This window comes from Budorcas taxicolor, chromosome 8 (genome assembly GCF_023091745.1).
Source record: "Budorcas taxicolor isolate Tak-1 chromosome 8, Takin1.1, whole genome shotgun sequence".
NCBI lineage: Eukaryota > Metazoa > Chordata > Mammalia > Artiodactyla > Bovidae > Budorcas > Budorcas taxicolor.
Genome location: NC_068917.1, coordinates 32045828 through 32071359, shown reverse-complemented (window position 1 = coordinate 32071359; position 25532 = coordinate 32045828). Strand labels below are relative to the sequence as shown.

Here is a 25532-nt window from a genome sequence, read left to right as displayed (position 1 = left end):
TGTTGATTTCTACCATACATAGACATGACTCAGTCACAGGTATACAAATGTCCCCTGACTTGAACCTCCCTCCCACTTTCCACTTCATCCCACTGCTCCAGGCTGTCACAGAACAGGGGGTTTGAGCTCCCTGTGTCATATAGCAAATTCCCACTGGCTATCTATTTTGCATATGGTAACATATGTTTCAATGGTACTCTCCCAATTTGTCCTCCCTCTCCTCCCCCCACCCCCTCCACAAGTCTGTTCTCTTTGTCAGGCAGTCGGATTCTTTACCAATGAGCCACCTGGGAAGCTCATGGGGCCGTTGGTGAGGTTCTAAAGGAACTGGATCTGGAGAGCTGGTTGTGTCCCGGGTCTCAGCCCTCGACCCCCAAGTCTCTCAGACTCGGGCACTGAGGCACCAGAGCAACTCATGAACCCTGGAGTCAAGGAAAAGTCCTGAGCCCTGGGGCCGAGAAAAAAGCCAAGAGCGAGATCAAAGGGCACGTCAGGGCCGCCCTGCTCCGTAGGAGAGCGATGCTGCATAACGGTGGGGGATGAGAACCCAGCCAATCTGGCCGCAGCAAACAGACGCAACCGCTCAGCTGTGCGAATGAAGCGGAGAACAATGCGCTCAAACCCTGCACGCGGAGGCTTGTGGTGCCCCGGCCCAGGGCGGGTCCGACTCGGAGCCTGCCGGGAAATGTAGTGTCTAAAGCTGCGCCAGTGCAGCGCGGCTCCCCGCCAGTCCGAGTCACGCGCAACTACAGGTCCCAGACGCCCCGCGAGGCCTTGATCAGCCGCTGTTCGCAGGGAAGGGAGTGGGGCGAACATGGCTGAAGACAGCCGAGGCGACCCAGCGTGCGGTGGAATGGATGGCAGGCAGGACCCGGTCCCCAGCAGTGGTGGCTTCAACTTTCCAGAGTACGAGCTTCCTGAGCTAAACACGCACGCTTTCCATGTGGCCGCCTTCGGGGAGCTGTGGCGTGGCCGGCTGCGCGGGGAAGGGGACCTGTCGCTGAAGGAGCCGCCGGCGGACCGAGAAGTCACCGACTCCGGCTGCGAGGATGCCGCCGCGGCCCGCGATCTGGGCTGCAGTCTGGAAACGGCGGCCGAGCTGAGGGCGGTGTGCGGGTGAGTGCGGGGCCGAGGAGACTGTTGCTGCTTGGAGTCATCCGGGGTGCAGCCTTGCTCCTGGGCTCCCCCAGGACTCATCCTTGGGCGGGCCTGTGATTTACTCCCCGGAGTAGAAGGGCCGCCCTATCAAAGCTTTCCCGAAACAACGGGAGAAGTCCCGCGAGGGGAATGCACGATTTCTTCGTTGGAGGGAAGGGACGAGGCAGCTGCATCAAAGATTAATTTTTCTCCTCACCAGATTTTAAAGTGCTAATTAATATAGGAAAGTAGTCAGAGTAGCAGCGACATGTATCTGTCATTGACAAACACTTTGACGACGGAGGAACCTTAGTAATGATGAGACTGGAAGGAGATTTCACCAGAACAGTGTTAAAACCTTGATTGCCTGTGGTCTCTTTTGGGAATCTTTTGAGTATGCCATTACTAAGATTTTCTTCAAAGTGTCTTACTTTGGATGAAAATATAAAAATCAGTAACGATTTCTTTCTCCATTTAACAATATTGGCCGATTTCAGTCAGCCATGTATCCATTTCATTAATAGAGTATCGGCGCAGAATTCGCTTTTAATTCTCTCTCTGATTATTCAGTGATGTATTTGGGACACAACCCAAATGGTTGCGTGATTGCTTTTTTTGTTTGTTTTTGTTTTAGCCTTGATAAACTGAGGTGCCTTGAAGAAGGGGAGGATCCAGAAGTCATCCCAGAAAATACTGACCTGGTGACTTTAGGGTATGGAGGACTTAACTTTTATTACAAGCCACTTATTTAAATATTTTTTTCAACATTATATTATTCAGAAGTTGACAGTATGGTATTGTTATCATATGTGTGCTTAGTTGCTAGGTCGTGGCTTACTCTTTGCTACCCTCTTCCCTACCCCCAAGTTCAACCACTGTTGACATTCGGCCCTATTTGATTCAGCTGTATGTGTTTGAGGTAGCTCCTGTGTATCTTTTTCTATTGCTTAACTGTTACAGTAAGTTGCAGATCTAATTCATGGCTAAATACATCAGTGTTAACTCCTAAAAGTATCATTCTCCTACTAAATCAGAGAAGTATTATTATACTTAAGAAAATTAACAGTTAATGCATTCCCTCTAATATCTACTCCATATTCAAATTTGTGTTTATTTTTAAATGTTTACAAAAGTACAGTTAATCCACTTAGATTTTGGGGTGCAAGCTAAATACTCTGATGGTGTGGTAAAAGGATTAAGTTTTTAAAAAATTTTCTGTCAGATCTATACTTTTGTAAAATAGGATAAAAATGAATTACTAGAAAAATGAAGTTAAAAGAGCACAGTAGAACTCCAAAATTTTTATTACTAAATTCAACAGTAAGATTACTGTCATATGTGTGATCATTTCTAAATGCTTCCTCTCTTTGTACTAATTGGATAACAGATGGCTCAGAGATAGATCAGTTCTGGTCTGCCAGCCGTATCTTGAGAAATGTTGCTCTGTGATGATACTGTTATAGAGAAGCCACATGTAATAGTGAAATTTGTAATTTCCAGTTTGTAACCTGCTTACTTCACACCATCTCAGCTATGTTGTCATCCTTTATCCTATCCTTTCTGTTGTCACCCTCAAAAATTTACGCAGGTGATTTGACTGTATCTTGGTTTTTTTTTTTTGTAATTGCCAGATCAGTTTCTTTTATGCCTGTTGCTGATATTTACATTAGCAACACTTGGAGCATTGTAAAAGGTTCCTGTCTTTCCTGGGTCCTGTCTTTTCTTCTGACTTAACCATCATGTTATCACCTAAGTGTGCTCATTTGCTGAGAAATTGTCAATGGCTCAGCCTCCCCTCTATGGACAAATTTCAGATTCCTCACTCAGATTCCTCATTTGGAACCTTTCACATAGCCCAAATCTGCCTTTCTTGATACATTTTCAACTGTTTTCTCTTTCAGTGGCTCAGGATGCACATGGCCCCCCTCCCAGCGGAACCCTAGTCTTTCTTTGAGTCCCTAAGATTCCTTTCCACATCTCTGCAACCCATCTGTCTCCCTTAGGGAGTAGATGCTCTTGTAATGTCTAGAGTACTTCTAACATTCCTAAAGTATTTGAAGACTCATTCAGAGTCCAGCTCCTTCATCTTTGAATTGCCCTTAAGCCTATTGTACTGCTTTGCTCCATTTGGTACCCTTGAACTGTTGTTGATTGATTAGTTTAATTTTTTTCTTTTTTTTTGTATAATGCATATCTGATTGTGTCACTCTCTTTTTAAAAACCTTTGTTCTTTTTTTTTTTAAGTAGTTGTATTTTTTTTTTAATATATATTTATTTATTTGGCTACATGGGGTCTTAGTTGTGGCATGTGGGATCTGGTTCCCTGACCAGGAATCGAACCCAGACCCCCTACATTAGGAGCTCAGAGTCTTAGCCTCTGGACCACCAGGGAAGTCCGAAAACCTTTGTTCTTAAATGGATCACAGAGGCCTCTATAGAATGGCTCTTGCTGCCTTTTCAGCCCTATGCGCTCCAGCTACGTTACACCTTTTCTGTTCCTAGAATGTGCTCTCTCATCCTAGATCTTTGCCCAGAACACTCACGATTCCTTATCCCCTGGTCTTGCTGACTTCTGCTCATTTTTCAACTGTTAGCTGAAGGACTGTGGACTCTATCTAGCTTCCCTGTTATGTTCATGTGGTTCCCAGTTCTTCTCTATTGAAACAGTCATCACACTTATTTAATTTTCTGTCTTCCAGCTAGACTTAAAAGGTCCATAAATAGTGTTTGTCACATGCACTGCCATGTCCCCCATACCTAGAATTTTGGAGTATCATAGGGAGTCAGTAGATATTTGTAGAATGAGTGGGATAAATGAAGCTTGTATAAACCTAAGGAAGTGATTTTTTTCCAAGACTGACTAAAAGAAAGTTGATGGTAATTATAAAGCAGGCTTTTTTTTTTGCTATAATGACATGCTCGTTGGCTTATAATGACTTTATTAAGCTATATGAAATGGTAATTTTTAGACTACTTCACACAGTGCTTCCCCTGGCTATTTTCTGTTACTAGAGTCAATTGAATCTCCTTGGTTGTCTTCTGGTCCCTTCCATGGGAAATTTGAGTAGAATTATATGTATAATCTCAGAGAAGGCAATGGCACCCCACTCCAGTACTCTTGCCTGGAAAATCCCATGGACAGAGGAGCCTGGTAGGCTGCAGTCCATGGAGTTTCGAAGAGTCGGACACGACTGAGCGACTTCACTTTCACTTTTCACTTTCATGCATTGGAGAAGAAAATGGCAATCCACTCCAGCATTCTTGCCTGGAGAATCCCAGGGACGGAGGAGCCTGGTTGGCTACCATCTATGGGGTCGCACAGAGTCGGACACGACTGAAGCGACTTAGCAGCAGCATATGTATAATCTAATGCAAAAGGAGTTAGTGCAGCATTTCTTAGTTGGGATTATTTTGATGTACTTTAAAACATTTAAAATAGGACTAATATTAATTTAAACAGTACCACAAGTAAATTAGACTTACTTGAAAAGCCAAAAATCTGTATCTGTGCTTTCTCTTCCCCTCCTAAACCTTCCTTTCTTCTCCCTACCAATAACTTAAATACATAAAAGGAAAAACAGCACCTAAGTACATCACCCCTTGATTATGGCATAAAATACATTTCTAGCACTTCTTTTCCCTGAAGGAGCTACTGGACTCCTTTTTATGTATGTTAAGAGGAAAAAGGCAGTTGATAGACTGCTGCTCTCCCTGATCCATAGCAAGCTGAATAACTTAACTTCAGCATTTTTGAAATGTTTATTTCTACTTAAAGAGATTTTAATTCTTAGGAATAAGAGAGTTGTTGCTACACAGGTGCTACTGAGACTTGTCACCCCAGAAGGTTTAGCAACATTGTTTTTAATTCAATAGCTTGTAAATAGAATATTTAAAAATATTATCTAAGAAAAGTTTCCAGAATTGGGAAGAAGACTCAAATCTCCAAATTAAAAGTTCTCACTGGTTACCTAGGAAAATTAACCCAGAATTATCAACTCTGTAACAAAAATGCAAATACCAGGCCTTTCTTCCCAATTTCTAAAAATCAGACAAGCAAAAAGGCACATCTCATGATGAAAAAAACAGCTAATATAACAACATATGTATAATTAGGAAATGTAATAGAATTGAGGCCATAGGCATCAGTTTTTCTACACCCTTATGAAAGTAGTTTAGGCTTACAAAACAAAAACCTTGAAGAGACAATAAACACATCTAAAATAAAGTAATCCAGAGAGGCTAAAAATAAATAGTGGGACAAATGTATATCAGATAAATGGAAAGAAATTGAGCAGATGTAATTAATGGTCCACCTGACCTGCCTCTTGAGAAACCTATATGCAGGTCAGAAAGCAACAGTTAGAACTGGACATGGAACAACAGACTGGTTCCAAATAGGAAAAGGAGTATGTCAAGGCTGTATATTGTCACCCTGCTTATTGAACTTACATGCAGAGTACATCATGAGAAACTGGGCTGGATGAAGCACAAGCTGGAATCAAGATTGCCGGGAGAAATATCAATAACCTCAGATATGCCGATGACACCACCCTTATGGCAGAAAGTGAAGAGGAAGTAAAAAGCCTCTTGATGAAAGTGAAAGAGGAGAGTTGAAAAAGTTGGCTTAAAGCTCAACATTCAGAAAACGAACATCATGGCATCCGGTCCCATCACTTCATGGGAAATAGATGGGGAAAGAGTAGAAACAGTGTCAGACTTTATTTTTGGGGGGCTCCAAAATCACTGCAGATGGTGACTGCAGCCATGAAATTAAAAGACGCTTTACTCCTTGGAAGAAAAGTTATGACCAAACTAGATAGCATATTGAAAGCAGAGACATTACTTTGCCAACAAAGGTCCATCTAGTCAAGGCTATGGTTTTTCCAGTGGTCATGTATGGATGTGAGAGTTGGACTGTGAAGAAAGCTGAGTGCTGAAGAATTGATGCTTTTGAGCTGTGGTGTTGGAGAAGACTCTTGAGAGTCCCTTGGACTGCAAGGAGATCCAACCAGTCCATTCTAAAGGAGATCAGCCCTGGGATTTCTTTGGAAGGAATGATGCTAAAGCTGAAACTCCAGTACTTTGGCCACCTCATGTGAAGAGTTGACTCATTGGAAAAGACTCTGATGCTGGGAGGGATTGGGGGCAGGAGGAGAAAGGGGACGACAGGATGAGATGGCTGGATGGCATCACTGACTTGATGGACGTGAGTTTGAGTGAGCTCCGGGAGTTGGTGATGGACAGGGAGGCCTGGCGTGCTGCAATTCATGGAGTTGCAAAGAATCAACACGACTGAGCGACTGAACTGAGCTGAATTAATGGTCTTGATGGACTTCCCAGGTGGCGCCAGCGGTAAAGAAACCGCCTGCCAACAGGAGACGTAGGCATGTGGGTTCAATTCCTGGGTCGGGAAGATCCCCTGGAGAAGGGCATGGCAACCCATTCTAGTGTTCTTGCCTGGAAAATCCCATGGACAGAGGAGCCTGGCGGGCTGCAGTCCATAGGGTCACACAGAGTCAGACATGACTAAAGCACCTTAGCACATGCACACAATAGTCTTGATATCAGAATAATAAAGTTCAAGCCTCAAAACATTACATCTGACAAAGGACACATTTTAAAACCACAAACCACAGTTAAGAGAAAATACTTATATATACACCAAATAATGTAAAACAACCATAAGGGATATAAGCTTTATAAAACAAACTATAGGGGATATAAGAAATTAGCTAGAAATGCATTAACAATAGGGCACCTTAATATACTAATCTCAACACAAGGCAGATCAATGGAGAGCTCTAATCAGTAGGATATGTCTTAAGGATATGCATATATATATGTATATGTATAATATATACATAAAATTTGTAACCTGTATTAGAGACTACCTGGCACATTCAGAAAAATTGGCTCTATATTAGGTCACAAAGGAAACATCAGTATCATTCCTAGAGTAGAAATAATATAAACAACACTCTGATTACAACAAAATAAAGCTAAAATTTACTCAAAAAAAACGGGCCATTCCAACATGGAACTGTTCTAACACGGCTACTGTTCCAACATGGTAAAGTATGTATGCCTTGGTTGTAAAGCTAGTATCTTATTTAATAGAGAAGCATTAAAGCAGTACAGGTATTTTTACTAAGATCTGGAGTAAGGCAAGCGTGCCTAATATCTCCACTTACTTTCCAGCATTGTACTATTGGATTAGCCATGCAGTTGACAAAAGAAATCAATTAGAAGCATAAGAGTAGATGAAGAAGAAAAATTAGCTCTATTTGTGAGTGATAAAATGGTGTTACCTGGAAAAGAAATAAGTGCTAAAACAGACCAAAAACAAAAGAATTTAGTGTTAGAGCAGGATACAAAATTGATATATAAAAAATAATAGCCTTCATATAAATAATAAACAACTAGAGGACATAATGGTGGAGAAAATTCCTATTTACAATAGTCAGAAAGATTTAAACATTTAAGAATAAATTTAACAAGAAATGTGTAAAGCTGAGGTAAACAAAAATTGTAAACCTTCCTGAAAGACTCAGAAGAAATCTTGAAAAAAATTGAAAGATATCCTCTGTTCTTTGATAGAAATACTTAGCTTTATGATGTTGTCAGTTCTTTCTAAGTTAATTTACAGATTAAGTACAATCCCAATAAATATACCAAAAGTATTGGTTCCTTCATGGAGTTAGTTGATGATAAACTTCATATGGAATATTTGCAAGAATAACTAGGAAAAATTGGGTGGGGGGAAGAAAATTGTGACTTCCTAGTAATTTTGCTATATATTAAAATATACTACAAAGTCTTTATAATTAAAATAGTTACTAGCTGAGTAGACAGACAGACGTTTAGAATAAAAGAGAAAGTCCAGTTAGATTCAAATGCATATGGAAGTTTAGTATGACACTATACACAAGACAGAGGATGAGATGGCTGGATGGCATCACTGACTCGATGGACGTGAATGTGAGTGAACTCTGGGAGTTGGTGATAGACAGGGAGGCCTGACGTGCTGCGATTCATGGGGTTGCAAAGAGTTGGACACGACTGAGCAACTGAACTGAACTGATACACAAGAATAAATTCCAAAGGGATTGGGATCAAAATGTAGAGAATGAAACATACCTATCTTGGTATAGTGAAAGGCTTTCTAACTGATTTAAACCCAGAAATAATAAAAGGTAAAGATTGATAAAATTGACTACATAAACATGTAAATTTTTGCATGACAAAAAAAGCACCATAAAGTCAAGTGCTCCAAACTTGGAGAAAATAACCCTAATACATAAGCCCTTAAAAGTTAAGGGACAAATACCAAAAGCGCAAAGGAAAAATGGGAAGAAGATACGAACCAATAATTCACACATACGAAAGGATCAAAATGATTCACAAACGTGAAAAAATGTTCATGCATATTCATTATTAGAGAAATGAAAGTTAAAATGACCTTTTTTCTCTTACTGTTGTTGTTTGCTAAGTTGTGTCTGACTCTTTGCGACCCCACGGACTACAGCCCACCAGGCTCCTCTGTCCGTGAGATTTCTCCAGGTAAGAATACTGAAGTGGGTTGCCATTTCCTATTCCAGGGGATCATCCCAACCCAGGTCTGCATTGGCAAGTGCGTTCTTTATTACTAAAGAGCCACGAAGGAAGCCCTTTCTCCTATTAGACTAGCACAAATTTTAAAATATACATTCTTTTGAGGAGGTAAGGGGAAGCAGGCATTTTTATACATTCCTGATGGAAACGTAAACTGATAACAACGCTCCTCTAGGGAAATCTGGTAATGCCCAACACAAAATTACCCAGGCACTTAACTTTTGACTCTGCAGTCCAACTTCTAGCGTTCTCTGCTGAAGATACACCTCCAACAATATGAAAATATATTATGCACAAGGTTATTCGTTACAGCATTGTTTATAACTGCAAATATTTGAAATATCCTAAATACACATATGTAGGAGAATGTCAAAGGAATTATATTGGACATCCACAAGTGGAGTATGGTACAGCTGTGCTAAAAGACGAGGAAGGATGAACCAATAGATTTCTAGGCAATACTGATTTGTAAAAAAAAAGCAAAGCCCCAAAGCATATGCTCCCCTTTATGTAAGAAATATTACTGGGTATCAGTTTATTGGCTCTCATTTTAAAATGTACCCTTTTTGCCTGCTCTGTAAAAATGAGTCTCAGCTCTTTAAATATTTTTCCTTTCCCAGCTGGCACAGTATTAAATAAGCTGTGTTAGTAAAGGGCACAGGTGAGACTTTCGTGAGGACAGAATTTTGCTTCTTGGTCCAATGTTTAGCAGGGACCTGCTGCACTTCCCAAGCACCCAGCTCCTGCGTTACCAGGCAGTCATTAACACAGCTGCTTTCTCCACCACTCCACTCCGCTTGAAACCTCCCTATAAAAGCTTTTCCTGGTACCCTTGGGGGCAGATTTCCAGCAGTTTTCACTGATGTACCCTAGCAACTTCTCTGATATTCAGCAAGTCACAGCCGTTCTCTCTCCCACAAGGTCTGGATCTGAGTCCTAGGGAAGAAAAGGGAGCTGCCTTTGGCTTTTCTTTCTTAGCACAAGGGAGGATACACCTTGCGTCTGCTATTCCTGTATTCTCTAGATTTCCCTACTTCTTACTTGGCATTCCCTCATCCTTCCAGTCCTGAGTTAATAATTCATTAGATTAAGCTTTGTCTGGTTACTGTTTGGGCCTCCCTGGTGGTTCAGATGGCAAAGAATCCACCCACAGTGCTGGAGACCTGGGTTTGATCCCTGGGTTGGGAAGATCCCCTGGAGAAGGGAACGGCTACCCACTCCAGTATTCTGACCTGGAGAATTCTATGGACTTTTTAGTCCATGGGATCGAAGAGTTGGACACAACTGAGAGACTTTCACTTTCACTTAGTTACTGTTTAATTTTTTTCTCCTAATTGAACTCAGACTGATAGAAAAAGTAATCTAAGAACATTTGTAGGTATCTATGTATTTGAACAAAAACAATGTAGAGGATAAATCAGAACTACAGAGCTTTGTGGCCCACAGTGGGTAGACAGGAGAGGGTTGGAAAGAAAGGAGGGAACAGGTACAGGTTAGTGGTCCAGACAAAGAAGGAATGATGCTTCTCTAAATATATATACTTTTTATAATTCTTTTATAACTCTCTTAGAACCATAGTAGTGGTTCACATATCTTTTACACACCTCAAAAGTAATCAGACAGTTAAAACCAGCCAGGATGTTGGGGGAGACTGAAGTAGTTAGTCTAATTGTGTTACAAGTAAATAGCGTAGCAACACTGAAGAGAATTAGGAAGAAAGATCTAATCTGATTATACAGAAGCATACTTTGATTCAGTGTTGTAAGGCTGAAGACAAGAAGAACTGTTCATGATTAGTGGTTTTCACAGGGGTGTTAGCAGGTTAGCAGTTCTGAAGCCATGTATTTTAAAGAACCAAACACTTAAGCGAATAGATTTAGATACAGGGAGCTGAGTTTCGCACTTGTGGAGAAAAGTTGTAAACAAGGAAAGGTTGAAGGCTACAGTGAATCCTGTGATTCTTGGGATTAGAAGTATTAGTTTAAACGATGGATTTAAAAGTACATAACAGAAAAATACCAAAACACAGATGTGTGTACATGTGTGGTTTGGTGTATTTTTTCTTTGAGGCTTCCCTGGTGGGTCAGTCATAAAGAATCCACCTGCCAGTGCAGGAGACGTGAGTTTGATCCCTGGGTCAGGAAGATTCTGTGGAGGAGGAAATGGCAACCCACTCCAGTATTCTTGCTTGAAAAATCTCTTGGACAGAAGAGCCTGGCAGACTGCAGTCCACGGGGTCACAAAGAGTCAAACTCGACTGAACACAAACACAGTATGTTTCCTGCCTCTGCTGAGAGTCCTGGAAGCAGAGACTGCAGGAACAGTGAGAATGCCTCATGCTCAGATACAGGTCTCTAAACCTCTTTCCAGTGAAGAAACTAGGTCTCCTAGGAAGAGTGGCTGATTTAGGGCTGAGACATGAAAATGCTCAAGGGTGAGTCTTGAGCATTTTATGGTTCCATAAAGTAAGGAAATGGTTAACTAGGAAAAACAAAAATGTTGAGAACTTGTTGATAGAACAGGAGCTCCTAATGGCCAAAGCTAGAATAATTTGAACAACTGAATAACAATACTAATACTAATAACAATACAGATTTTAACCTGTAGAATAAGGTAAATATTTATGAATTCATACTAATACAAGTAACCAAATAAATAAATGGGAAGAAAGAGGTAATATTCATAATACCAATGAATGAATGTTAAAGGAGAAAAATAGAGGATCAGTGTTAGGCATAAACCACAGTAATACATGTTGCAGATGAAGTCTACTAGTGAATGATAAATTACTGGATGCAAGTTTCAAGAGAAACAAGATTTGCATAGTCTCAAAGTATCTCCCCCCCAACCCCAAACACTTACCAGGTACAAAGGAAAAGAAAATATCTTTCTAGTGTGGGAACCTAGCAGATAGGAACTTAAACAAGGTAAGTATCTCCAGGAATAAGATATTAATTTTATGAATAACATTGTTAACCTCATGATGATACGGTGAGGACATGATCTTATGGTATTCTTGCCCAAAGAATATAAGCTTACTCCAATTACGAGGAAACAGCAATTAAGGACATTCTACAAAATCACTGATCAGGGTTTTTTCAAAGTGTCAAGATGATGAAAGACAGACTGAGGAACTTTAAAAGACTGGAGGGGAAAGGAGAAATAAAAAAGTGTTTGCATAGGACCCTGAGACAGTTAAAAGAAGCACTAAACTTAATACTTGGTGAAATTTGAAAAAGTTTTATAGTTAATAATACTGTATTAATGTTAATTTCCTGGTCTTGATAATCTCTGAACAGTTAAGATGTTAGCAGGGAAAACTGGCTAAGAGATATAAAGGAACTCTGTAATATTTTTGCAGCCTTTCTTTAAGTCTAAAATTAGTTCATAATAAAAAGCTAAATAGTAAAGATATTTTTGAAGCCCGCCAAAATATTGAAGTCTGATTTTTCTTGTAACAGGATTAGAAAGAGGCTTCTGAAGCACCGGGAGGAAACCTTAAGGATAGATCGAGCCTGCAGACAAGAAACATTTGCTTACGAGATGGTAAATGTCCTCTCTTTTCCACCTTTTCCCATGAAACAAAATCTCTTCATTGGCTGTTACCCATGACTATATGGTAGTTCATATTGGATATGCTTAGCTGGAAACAAATGAGAGAACCTTCACTGGGACTGGGAGCCAGTAGGAGAAAAAGACGCATGAAATTCAGGTGATGGGGAATTCCCTGATAGTCCAGTAGTTAGGACTCCATGCATTCACTACCTGGGGTGTGCGTTTGCTTCCCTGTTGGCAAACTGAGGTCCTGTAAGTCGTGCAACACAGGCAAAAAAAAAAAGAAAGTTCACGATGGCACATTTTCCTCTCAATGCTCGGCCTTTATTTTTGTTTTTGCTTTGGTCTTGCTCTCTCTTAGGCAATTTCATGCCTCTCACCACCCTATTTCGGACGTTTTTCTTCTGCTCCTGGTTTTAGTCTGTAGTGTGTGCTCAGAGGTGTCCGACTCTTTGCAACCCCATGGACTGTGGTCCACCAGACTCCTCTGTCCGTTGAATTTTGCAGGCAAGAATACTGGAGTGGGTTGCCATTTCCTCTTCCAGGGGATCTTCCCAGCCCAGGGACTGAACCCATGTCTCTTACATGTCCTGCACTGGCAGGCGGGTTCTTTACCACTGCGCCACCCATTCTTTTCTAATCCATTGTTTCTTAGGTAAAACCCTCAGAATGACTTCAGATGATGAATACCGAGGAATTTATATAACATGAAATTTAACATTTTAACCATTTTATTAGCTTAGCTGTGAGTTTTTCATATATGGCCTTTATCATGTTGAGTAAATTCCCTTCAGTTCCTATTTTATTTAATGTTTTTATCAAGAAAGGGTATTGACTTTTGTAGAAATTTTTTTTTTTTTTTTGGCATCAGTTGGGATGATGTGTTTTTTTCCATCATTCTGTTAGTGTGGTGATTTGTTATGTTGAAATACCCTTGCATCCTCAGAATGAGTCCCCCTTGGCTTTGTGACATGCAGTCCCTTTTATATGCTGCTGACCTTGATTTGCTAGTATTTTGTTAAGTTTTATCTTTATATTCATGAAGGATATTGACCTGTAGTTTTCTCACAGTGTCTTTGTCTGACTTGGGTATCAGAGTGCTGATCTCATAGAATAAGTTAGAAAGTATTTTCTCCTTTTCAGATTTTTTGGAGGACTTTAGGAAGGAATGATAAATTCACGTGAAGCCATCTAGTCCTGGGCTTTTCTTTGTTCAGTTCAGTTCAGTTGCTCAGTCGTGTCCGACTCTTTGCGACCCCATGAATCGCAGCACGCCAGGGCTCCCTGTCCATCACCAACTCCCAGAGTTCACTCAGACTCACGTCCATCGAGTCAGTGATGCCATCCAGCCATCTCATCCTCTGTCATCCCCTTCTCCTCCTGCCCCCAATCCCTCCCAGCATCAGAGTCTTTTCCAATGAGTCAACTCTTCGCATGAGGTGGCCAAAGTACTGGAGTTTCAGCTTTAGCATCATTCCTTCCAAAGAAATCCCAGGGCTGATCTTCAGAATGGACTGGTTGGATCTCCTTGCAGTCCAAGGGACTCTCAAGAGTCTTCTCCAACACCACAGTTCAGAAACATCAATTCTTCAACGCTCAGCTTTCTTCACAGTCCAACTCTCACATCCATACATGACCACTGGATAAACCATAGCCTTGACTAGATGGACCTTTGTTGGCAAAGTAATGTCTCTGCTTTTTAATATGCTATTTAGGTTGGTCATAACTTTCCTTTCAAGGAGTAAGTGTTTTTTAATTTCATGGCTGCAGTCACCATCTCCAGTGATTTTGGAGGTTTTTAATTTTTGATTCAGTTTTACTTGTTACAGTTCTATTCATACTTTATATTTTTTCTAGAGTCGGTTTTGATTATTTCCTTCCTTCTGCTAGCGTTGGGTGGAGAAGGCAATGGCAACCCACTCTGGTACTCTTGCGTGGGGAATCCCAGGGACAGGGGAGCCTGGTGGGCTGCAGTCCCTGGGGTTGCACAGAGTTGAACAAGACTAAAGCCTCACAGCAGCAGCAGCAGCTAGCGTTGGGTTAAGTTTTCTTTTTCTGGTTCCTTAGGGTATGCACTTGGGTTATTGGTTTGAGATTGTTCTTTTCCAGTGTACATGTTTAGAGCTAAAAGTTTTCCTCTTTCTACGGCTTTTGCTGCATCTTGTTAGGTTTCTAATGTTGTGTTTTTGTTTCCATTTGTCTCAAAGTATTTTGTTATTTCTCTGTGGTTTCTTCTTTGACCTATTGGTTGTTTAAGAGTGTATTGTTCAATTTCCACATGGAAATGTTCAGTGTTCTGTCTCAGTGTTTGGGGTTCCTCAGTGGTAGTTTCTGTCAAATTCTTTTTTTCTTGTGAATGGGGCATATTTTCCTGTTTCTTTGTGTGTTTTATAAGTTTTTGTTGAGAACTGGACATTCCGAGTGTGTTTTTTTCCTTGTTGAGGCCTAGAGCTGTTTTGAATTTTCCAAACTATTTTTCTAGTGTGTAGTCCTTGTTGTGTACAAGCATATCTCATTTTACTGCACTTTATTATGCTTCGCAGGTAGTGTGGTGGTGGTTTTTTTTGAAAATTATGAAGGTTTGTGGCAACCCTGCATTGAGTAAGTCTGTTTGGCACCATCTTTCCAACAGCATTTGCTCCCTTGATGTCTCTGTCACAGTTTGATTATTCCCACAATATTTCAAACTACTTCATTGTTATCATACTTACTATGGTGATCTCTGATCATCAACATTACTACTACAGCTCATTGAAGGCCAAGAAGATAGCGTTTTTTATCAATAAAGTGTTTTTAATTAGAGTTCCAGTCTGTACATTGTTTTTTGGGACATGATGCTATTATTACGCACCAAATAGACTATAGCATAGTGTAAATATAACTTACGTGCATTGGGAAACCAAAAAATTCATGACTCACTTTATTGAGATACTTGTTTTTGTGGCAGTCTGGAGCTGAACCCACAGTAGTTCAAGGTCTACCCATATGGTCGCTGATGTTTCTGATTCATTATCTCTAGTCAACCAGTGACCTGATCAAGATTTCCTTAAATGTATGACTCCACAAAGGGTCCTGTGTCTTTAAATTTTCCGGTTGATGCTGCTGGCGAAAGCCACTTGGTGGTAAGAGCATTTCAGAGAAGCAGCCAATTCTGACTCCATGTTGAACCTGTTTCTTTGACTTGCTTTTCTTTGCTTTTGTTATTATAATCATATGTAATGGATGTTTAAAAGGACCCTGCCCCTCAGCCTGACTTAAGTGCCTTTTTTCGGAACCCTGTCCTCTAGATGGCAGGAAGGAAGAAATGAATACATCCCCCGCCTGAGGCTTGCCATTTTAGGAGATGTTTGCGAGATTAATGGCCTTTTTCTTTGCTTCCTCACCTCACCCCATCTCTGATGTATGAACGAACCTAGCATTCGGACCCCAATAAGATGGTTATTTTGAGGCACTAGCCTGCCATCTTCTCACTCTGCTAGCTTTCTGAATAAAGTCATTTTCCTTGCCTCAACACCTCATCTCTCAGATTCATTGGCTTGTCATGGGGTGAGCAGAGCAAGCTTGGACTCTATAACAAGAGGACCAGAACCAAGGCAAGCTTCTGCACCAGGGCCTCAGAGCATTGCCAGACCAACCACAGTATGCTTACCCCTATTTTTTGGAGAACATGATCCCACATTGCTCATCTTGGCATCAGCTACCTTTTCCAGGACCACAGCCTGCTATCTCTACATCTGCAATGGGGCTAAGAGTGGGGCATGGTAGTTGGTTTATACCCTCTGCTTACCTAGGAAACACAGCAGCTTGTTTCTTCATTGGGGCACTCACCTGGTTGATACAAGAGTCTGATCAGAGTCCATGAGCAAAAAGAGTTAATTCCGATCTCTTCCATCTTCATGGTTGCTTTGCTGGAGGGACTTACCCTACTGTGCCTCTGTTTCCTACTGTGCCGTTTTGCATGATGTCACTCCCACCTATTTTTAAAATACCTTTTGCACCTTCTTAACCAGTGCACTCTGGTGGCCTCTATTTTATAGTTATTGGGGCTTTCCTGGTGGCTCAAACAGTAAAGAATTTTCCTACAATGCAGTAGTAGACTGGGATTTGATCCCCGGGTTGGAGAGATCCCCTGGAGAAGGGAATGGGCCACCCACTGCAATAGGCTTGCCTTGAGAACTCCATGGACAGGGGAGCCTGGTGGGTCAAGCACATATAAAGGAAAGTGTGATGTTATAATGGATTAAATGTGATAGCAAATTTGGAAAACTCAGCAGTGCCCGCGGGACTGGAAAAGGTCAGTTTTCATTCCAATACCAAAGAATGTTCAAACTACTGCACAGTGGCACTCATCTCACATGCTAGCAAAGTAATGCTCAAAATTCTCCAAGCCAGGCTTCAGCAGTAGGTGAACCGTGAACTTCCAGATGTTCAAGCTGCTTTTAGAAAAGGCAGAGGAAACAGAGATCAAATTGCCAACATCTGGATAATCAAAAAAGCAAGAGAGTTCCAGAAAAACATCTATTTCTGCTTTATTGACTGCCAAAGCCTTTGACTGTGTGGATCACAATAAACTGCAAAATTCTGAAAGAGACAGGAATACCAGACCACCTGACCTGCCTCTTGAGAAACCTGTATGCAGGTCAGGAAGCAACAGTTAGAACTGGACATGGAACAACAGACTAGTTCCAAATAGGAAAAGGAGTACGTCAAGGCTGCATAGTGTCAGCCTGCTTATTAACTTATATGCAGAGTACATCATGCAAAATTCCAGGCTGGAAGAAACATAAGCTGGAATCAAGATTGCCGGGAGAAATATCAATAACCTCAGATATGCAGATGACACCACTCTTAATGGCAGAAAGTGAAGAAGAACTAAGGAGCCTATTAATGAAAGTGAAAGAGGAGATTGGAAAATTGGCTTAAAACTCAACATTCAGAAAACTAAGATCATGGCATCCGGTCCCATCACTTCCTGGCAAGTAGATGGGGAAACAGTGAAAACAGTGAGAAACTTTATTTTTCTGAGCTCCAAAATCACTGCAGATGGTGACTACAGCCATGAAATTAAAAGACGCTTACTCCTTGGAAGAAAAGTTATGACCAACCTAGATAGCATATTAAAAAGCAGAAACATTACTTTGCCAACAAAGGTCCGTCTAGTCAAGGCTACGGTTTTTCCAGTGGTCATCTATGGATGTGAGAGTTGGACTGTGAAGAAAGCTGAGTGCCGAAGAATTGATGCTTTTGAACTGTGGCATTGGAGAAGACTCTTGAGAGTCCTTTGGACTGTAAGGAGATCCAACCAGTCCATTCTGAAGGAGATCAACCCTGGGATTTCTTTGGAAGGAATGATGCTAAAGCTGAAACTCCAATCCTTTGGCCACCTCATGCGAAGAATTGACTCATTGGAAAAGACTCTGATGCTGGAAGGGATTGGGGGCAGGAGGAGAAGGGGACGACAGAGGATGAGATGGCTGGATGGCATCACTGACTCGATGGACGTGAGTCTGAGTGAACTCTGGGAGTTGGTGATGGACAGGGAGGCCTGGTGTGGGGTCGCAAAGAGTTGGACATGACTGAGTGACTGAACTGAACTGACTGAAAGATGTGATACTGTAGTAAAAACAGGGTTTTAGAGTGAAACATATCTGTATTTGCATTCTAATCGTCTGATTTACCCTGGGTAAACTGGTGAAACTGAGTTTCATCTGTCAAATAACTTTCTTGATAATATGGAAGTGAAATTGCTCAGTTGTATCCAACTGTTTGTGACCTCATGGATTGCAGCCTGCCAGGCTCCTCTGTCCATGTAATTCTCTAGGCAAGAATACTGGAGTGGGTTGCCATTCCCTTCTCCAGGGATCTTCCCGTCCCAGGGATAGAACCTGGGTCTCCTGCATTGCAGGCATATTCTTTATTGTCTGAGCCACAAGGGAAGCCATGATAATATGGAAGGAGTTGTATAAAAGTGTTAATGACTGTAAATGTCAGTATTATACCAATGTTAGGTGGTACTCCTATTTTATCATCAGTTGCTATGCACCTAGTGCCAAGCATCTTATTAGGTGCTTTATTTTACATTCCCAGCAACTATTCTGTAAAATAAATATTTTCTCTTTTTTTACAGATGATGAAACTAAAGCTTAGCGAGGTTTTTAAAACAATTTTCTTGAAGTAGAATTAGGAGCTAAATCCAGGGCTGATTGAAACCTTTGCTCGTAGCCCTTATTCTACACTGCCTCTGGTCTGGGTCACAGTGTCTGATTTTAATGTCTCTTATTGTTTTCTTTCTTTAGGAGTCACATGCTGTAGGGAAAAAGCCTGAAAATTCAGCAGACATGATTGAAGAAGGAGAGCTTATCCTATCTGTAAATATCTTTTACCCTGTGATTTTTCATAAGGTCAGTAGTAAAACCTTTTGGACTTTACAGATAATATGAGTGACTTTTACCAGAGTTTATTTAAAGCTTATTTGAACCAAAATAAACACGAGCATATGCTGTTTAATATGACATTCTGTCTATATTCTTGAGTTCTTTGTTTTACAAGGAATATCATAAAGTCAGTTTTTCAAAAAAAAAAAAATTTTCATATAACCTCTTGAGTAATAGGATTACAGTTACAGTGTTGAAATGTATATCTGATTTCTGTACTAGTAGCCACTGAAAGTGTGTAAATCCTCAGTGATTCTGATAGTATTATTTCTTGAGGGGTTTTTTTTTTTGGTAGAAAAACTGGTTAAGGAGGGTTTTGTTTTGTTTTCACCAATTCAGAATTCTTGGGAAGTTATTGAACTAGCTAAGGACAGCTCTTCTTAGATGAAAATGCAGAAAGTTAGCAGTTCAAGGGTATCCAGGAATTTCTTAGGAATCTCTAGTAAAAAGAGCTCTATCGCAGTTAATATATTCTTAATTTCCCAAATAGATGTATCATAAACTTTAATAAGATTTCATTGAAATATTACTGTACATAAATTGCACTTATGAATAAACTTTTATGAATCATCTGTGGTATAGTTAGCACTAATTATTAAATTGGTACAAAAATAATTGTGGTTTCAGACTGTGAATTTTAAATCGTTATAATTAGGTTCAAACATATCTTTATTAATCAAAATAGGAAACATTACAATCAACACATCTTGCCAATGAGAAATAAGTTTTCTTATTCCTGTAGCATAGAAATCCATGCTTCAGATATCAGGATTTGATGAACTCTTGGAAAGCATTTTCTCCCTCCTGCTGGTTGTGGAAGCATTTTCCCTATAAGAAGTTGTCAAGATGCTTGAAGAAGTGCTAGTCAGTGGTAGTCAGGTGAATATGGCAGGTGAGAGAAAGCTTGTGGCCCAATTCTTTCAACTTTTGAAGCACTGGTTGTGCGACGTGTAGTCAGGCATTGTCGTGCATAAAAATTGGGCCCTTTCTGTTGACCAGTGCTGGCTGCCAGCATTGCAGTTGCATCTCATCTATTTGCTGAGAGTACTTCTCTGATGAAATGGTTTCCCTGGGATTCAGAAAGCTGTAGTGGTCAGACCAGCAGCAGGACACCAGTGACCGTGACGGTTTTTTGGTGCACATTTGCTTTGGGAAGTTCTTTGGAGTTTCATCTTGGTCCAACCACTTAGCTGGTTTTCGCCAGTTCTCATATAAAATCCACTTTTTGTCGCAAATCACTATTCGATCGAGAAGTGGTTTGTTGTTGTATAGAATAAGGACGACAACACTTCAGAAAGAAGGGTTTTTTGATTTTCAGTCAGCCCATGAGGCACCCACTTACTTTTTCACCTTTTTCACCTTTCCAATTTGCTTCAAATGAGGAATAGCTGTCGAATGGTTGATGTTGAGTTCTTAGGAAACTTGTGTAGTTGTAAGAGGATCAGCTTCGATGATAACCCTCAACTGGTTTTTGTCAGCTTTGGTGGCTGTCCACCACGCTCCTCATCTTCATGGTTCTCATCTCCTTTGCAAAACTTCTTGAAGTTGTGCACTGTACTGTTAGTTTGTTAGCAGTTCCTGGGCCAAATGCATTCTTCATGTTTCAAGTTGTCTCTGTTGCTTTACAACCCATTTTGAACTCAAATTAGAGAATCACTCAAATTTGCTTTTGTCTAACATCATTTCCATAGTCTAAAACAAATATAAAATAAACAGCAGGTAATAAGTCATTAGCAAAAAAAGAAATGTGCAATAAAGTGATGTATAACATAACCACATTTATTTAAGAGTATATTCCAATATCAAACAAATTTCAACAGTGTAAAAACTGCAATTACTTTTGCACCAATCTAATACCCTATTTTATTAAGATCCTAAATTATCAATCAAAGAAAACGAAGCAAAACAAAACTAATAAAACCAAACGTGGGTAGTGTATAGATTCCTTGATTTCAGTGAGGTAGCTTTCAGGACAGTTTAAAAGTCAGTGAAATTATATTCCTAAGACTCTTCATATTAATGTCACTTTAGTAGCAACTTGGTTATAAATTTTCACTTAAACTAAAAAAAGTTTTATTGCCAGGTGTATTAGTCCATTCTGGCTGCTATAACAAAACAGCACAAACTGGGTGGCTTATAGGCAACAGAAACTTGTTTCTCACAGTTCTGGAGGCTGGAAGGCTAAGATCAGGGTGCCAGCATCTGGTGAGCACCCTCTCCCAGGTCACATCCTTTTTATAAAGGCACTAATCCCATTCATGAGGGGGTCCACCCTCATGACCCAATCACCCTCAAAGGCCCACCTCCTAACATCAGTACACTGGGCCTTAGGATTCCAGCATGTGAATTTTGGGCAAATGTAAGCAACGCAGCACCAAGTGTCTGTTGTACTCATAGGGTTTTAATTTATGGGGGTGACTGAGTGACAGCACTAGAGACCAGTGTCACCGAAAGATTGTCATCATTTGCATTTCCTGGGGCGAAGAGTATGCCACGTCACGCAGCACCAAAGGGGAAGTACCAGGATCAGTCAGGAGGCAAGGGGAGAGCACAGGCCACAGCCATTGCTGGTTTCCACAGGAAAGGCAAGGCAGAGCGGAGTAAGCAGTTTGGGACTGGTAGCTTGAATAATTCCTGTGGGCTCTGGGCTGTGGGGCTGTCCTAGCTGTCTGGTACCTGGCTGTGGTTTGACGTAGGACAGAGGAGAAATACTGACTTGGTATAATAATTGGCTAGAGATGGTTTCAGAGTATGGGCTCTGGATCACAGGGGAGAGGTAAATAACAGACAGTTAGTTTGGACCTATAATTAATAGATGCTGGGACTTCCCAGTGGTGAAGAGTCTGCCTTCCAGTGCAGGGGACATGGGTTCAGTCCCTGGTCAGGTAGCTAGGATCCCACATGCTGTGGGGCTGCTTAGCCCACATGCCACATCTAGAGAGAAGCCTTGCGTCACAATGAATGATCCCACGTCAGTCACAGTGAAGAGCCGACATGCCGCAGCTAAGACCCGACACAGCCAAATAAATAAATAAAATGAAGAAATATTTTTGAAAGATCAGTGCTGAGTAGACAAATGGAGAATCTAAGAAAACTCAGGACAGCATATTATGGTTATAACTTAAGATAACCAGTAATTTAATTTAGATCTGGTCATGAGATGATTTATAGTTGAATTGCTTTGTCTCTAAGTGAACACTGATTTATTTACTGTCTGACTCGTAGCACAAAGAACACAAGCCCTACCAAACAATGCTGGTATTGGGCAGTCAAAAGCTCACGGAACTGAGGGATTCCATTTGCTGTGTCAGTGACCTCCAGATTGGTGGGGAATTCAGCAACACTCCTGACCAGGCTCCTGAGAACATCAGCAAAGTAAGGTGATTTTTAAAATTTCTAACCATCATAGAACAGGAGGAAACAATAATCATAAGCTAAGGAAATAGGATTACAGGCTCATAGCATTCCAGTAAATGCTCTCTTCTGTGCCATTCCCTCAAGCTTATCCCTTCTTTTTATCATCAAGACCTTTTCAAAGATGAGGCTATATTTGGTTTTGATTTCATCTCCCATTTATTTCTCAACCATTCTTTGTACACTCTTCTTTCTAAGGGCACAGTACCAATAGGTCTCTTTTCCATGTGCATACAACCTGACCTCACTGTAGCACTGGAATTTGCTGTTCACTCTCTCTTCTTTCAAACTCTGTATGAGTTTGTCTGTCATAACTGACCCTAGCAGAGGGTTGGAGTCCACCCAAGAGCATCACTGCCCACAGAAGAACCTTTCAACCCATGGACAGAAGCAAACAGGGGCATACCCTGTGACACTGGGCCTTGCTGGTACTTCCCAGGGTGCTGCTCTCAAAGGGACATACTCACTCAAACAGGATAGAAACGCAGATGGGCCACCCACAGTTTTCAGAAGGGATTGCTTACTCAGTAATGTAGTAGGGCCTGGATCCTTCTGAATTTCATCACAGAGCAAGCTTGACCCAATTCTATTAGCTGGTACAACTCTGGCAGAGGACCTCAGATTTACTGGAATATTTAAGGGGGATAGCATCTCCTGTAGGTCACTAAAAAGCTGTTTGGAACAATTAGTATGTCCAGTAGAGTTTGGACGTGAACCATCAGAATCTCTTTTTGGCTCATTCCTTAATCAGCCACATAAATGCCGTTATAACTTAGGTCTCATCTTAATTCTTATTCTAAACTCATCTCCTGGGCTTTCCCCCCAGTTTTAATTTTCATGGTTTTAAGTATACTCCAGTCTTTATGAATCTCTTTCTCTCTTGGTTTCCAAACTCATTCTTTTTAAGTGTCTACAGGACATTCTCACTTAGCCTCAGTGCTGCGTGGCATTTTTACCACCTCTCTATACTTGATACACCCTTCCATTTTTCAAGGTAGCTGTTTTGTTCCTTCTGAAACTGCCAACATCTTTTCCTCATCACTCCCCTTCAGCTGCTGTTTATTTCACTGAGAAAATAAGTTATCAGAAGAGAATTTTCTGTCATCTCTCTCCTACATTTACCCATCTGCCTGTGCATTCTCCTTCCCACCTGTTACACTGGACGGATTAAAACTGCTGCTATCAAAGCCAGCCTAGGTGTCTGCTAGATTCCAACCCCCCTGTATAACCAAGGACTTTGTTCTTGTACTATCCCCTTTTCCCCCTGCATCATCAGCTTTTCCCTTCTGTTGCCTGTCCCATCAGTACGCAAATAGACCGTACTATCTCCTATCCTAACAGACCTTCTCTTACCATGTATCTTCCTCTGGCTACCATCTCATTTTTCTATTTTCTTCTCATTAAACTGACTCAGGAATTATGAATTAATAGTGCCTCAGCTCACTGTTTCTCTTTTTCTCTCCCCTTTGTCCTACACGCACTCTTGTTCATCACCACTCCACCAAAATCACTTCATTGTTGTTGCCACAGATTCATTTCTCATCTTACTTGATCTCTCATCAGCACATGACACAAGTAAATATTCCTTCTTCCTTGAACCACTGTCTTAACTTGGCTTTTAAGACATTATACCCGCCTCATTTTCTTCCTGTCCGACTTTTTTACTCTGCTGGATGCTTCTGATCCTCCTAACTGGTGAATGTTACTAAGCCCTTTGAATCAAGGTGAACTTGTCCAGATTCCTAGTCCAGATTTGTTATTTCCAACCTCAGTATCTCCAAACTCCAGATTTATTTTTTCCAGTTGCCTCCTTGACCATTACTGAACGTCTAATAGCCACTTTAAACCTAGTATGTCCAGAAACAGACTCTAGTTCTCTCTTCTCCTCAAATCTGTACCTTCCCCGGTGTTTCCATCTCAGTAAATGTGCTCATTCTACACCTGGTTACTTGAACCAACAACCTTGGAATCATCTTTGCCTCCTTTTCATCCCACATGGAAGGCGTCAGCAAGCACTTTGGCTCTGCTTTCAAGTTATGTTTATTATCTGCCCGTGTATCTGCTTCACAGGCAGCAGACTGAAAAACCACCATCATCTCTTGCTTGAACTGTGGAGTAGCCTAGTGACCATTCCCGCTGCTCCCTTTCACACTTCTGTTTATCCTTTACACCAAGCCAGGATGATACTCTAAAGTATCAGGCAGACCCTGTTGCTTTTCAACTCGAAAGTCTATAGAGGCTTCCTCTTATATCTAGAATAAAATACCAAGTCCTTTCTGTGGTTCTGGCTGCCTCTGGACTTTATATCCTAACACCCTCTTTGTCAGTTGTTGCCTTCACACCACGAGCCATTCTTGCTCTTTCTCATATATGCTAAGCAGGGTCCTGGTCAGAGCCTTTGTTTCTCTTGTTTCCTCACCTTAGGTATTGTTATTGACCCGGGTATTCAGATGGCTCACTCCCTCATTTCTTCATGTTTCTGATGTTGCCTTGACAAAGAGATCCTTCCCTCTCTTCCCCAGACTTGCTAATAACACTACCTAATGTTGAGTTATACGTTTGTCTGTCTTCTCTTGAACCATGAGGGTAGGGTGTTTGTTTTAGGAATACAGAGGAATTTAGAAATTAGGAATACAGAGGTATATTTCTGTCATGATGTGTGGCACAGAGGAAGTGGTCAAGTCCTTGTTGAATAAATAAACAAACCAGAATACCTCAAGCTCAACATTTAGTCTTGAACTCATTACTCTATATCCTATCCATGCCACTTAAGATGTCTTTTAAAAACAAATCAAACACCAAGAGGGAACTCTCTGGACATTGGGTGATTGTGATGTGTTGGTATAGGTTTATCCTTGGTAACAAATGTACCATTCTGGTGAGTGGTGTTGTTAATGCAGGCAGGCCATGCATATGTGTGGGGGCAAGGGCTACATGGGAAACCTCTACCTTCCTATTTTATTGTAAACCTAAAACCGCTCTAAGAGAATAAAATGTTTAAAAAATTGATCCTGTGATTCTCCAATCCAAACATCTCAGTGGTTCTCCACTGTCTGTAGTCCAGGCTTCTTAGACTGACAAGTAAGGCCTTTTGTGAAGATGTTTCTCAAGTTAACTTTCTATACTATTCAGCCCCCTCCTTTTATACCTTAGGCTTCAGCCACAGTGACTTTATCTTCCTCAAGCATACCATACCACACTCAGAGTGTTTGAACATGGGTGGAAAGCCCTTGCTCTCACGAGATTCTTCTTGAAGGTCCTCTGTTTGCCACTCTGGCACGTTTCATGTATTCTGATGCTTTGTAATAATATGCGATACTATTTGATACGTTTGTCTGCCCCATAAGACTGGCTGTTTTCCAATCTTTTTGGTGACTGGCA

At 41.0% G+C, this 25532-nt stretch overlaps 1 protein-coding gene across 4 annotated transcripts in view; it reads left to right on the top strand.

The window, feature by feature from the left end:
* Nucleotides 1–801: 801 nt before the first annotated feature.
* The window catches only part of SNAPC3 (small nuclear RNA activating complex polypeptide 3), a 38038-nt gene continuing 13307 nt past the window's right edge, over nt 802–25532 (top strand). The window contains exons 1-5 of one of the 4 annotated variants that reach the window (XM_052644968.1): nt 802–1116; nt 1772–1849; nt 12210–12294; nt 18600–18671; nt 21963–22112. In XM_052644968.1, the coding sequence (XP_052500928.1) occupies nt 815–1116; nt 1772–1849; nt 12210–12294; nt 18600–18671; nt 21963–22112 (687 nt within the window). In that variant the 5' untranslated portion in view covers nt 802–814. Of the gene's footprint in view, nt 1117–1771; nt 1850–12209; nt 12295–18599; nt 18705–21962; nt 22118–25532 lie in introns of all 4 variants that reach the window. The other 3 variants (XM_052644967.1, XM_052644969.1, XM_052644970.1) reach the window with 3 other exon arrangements.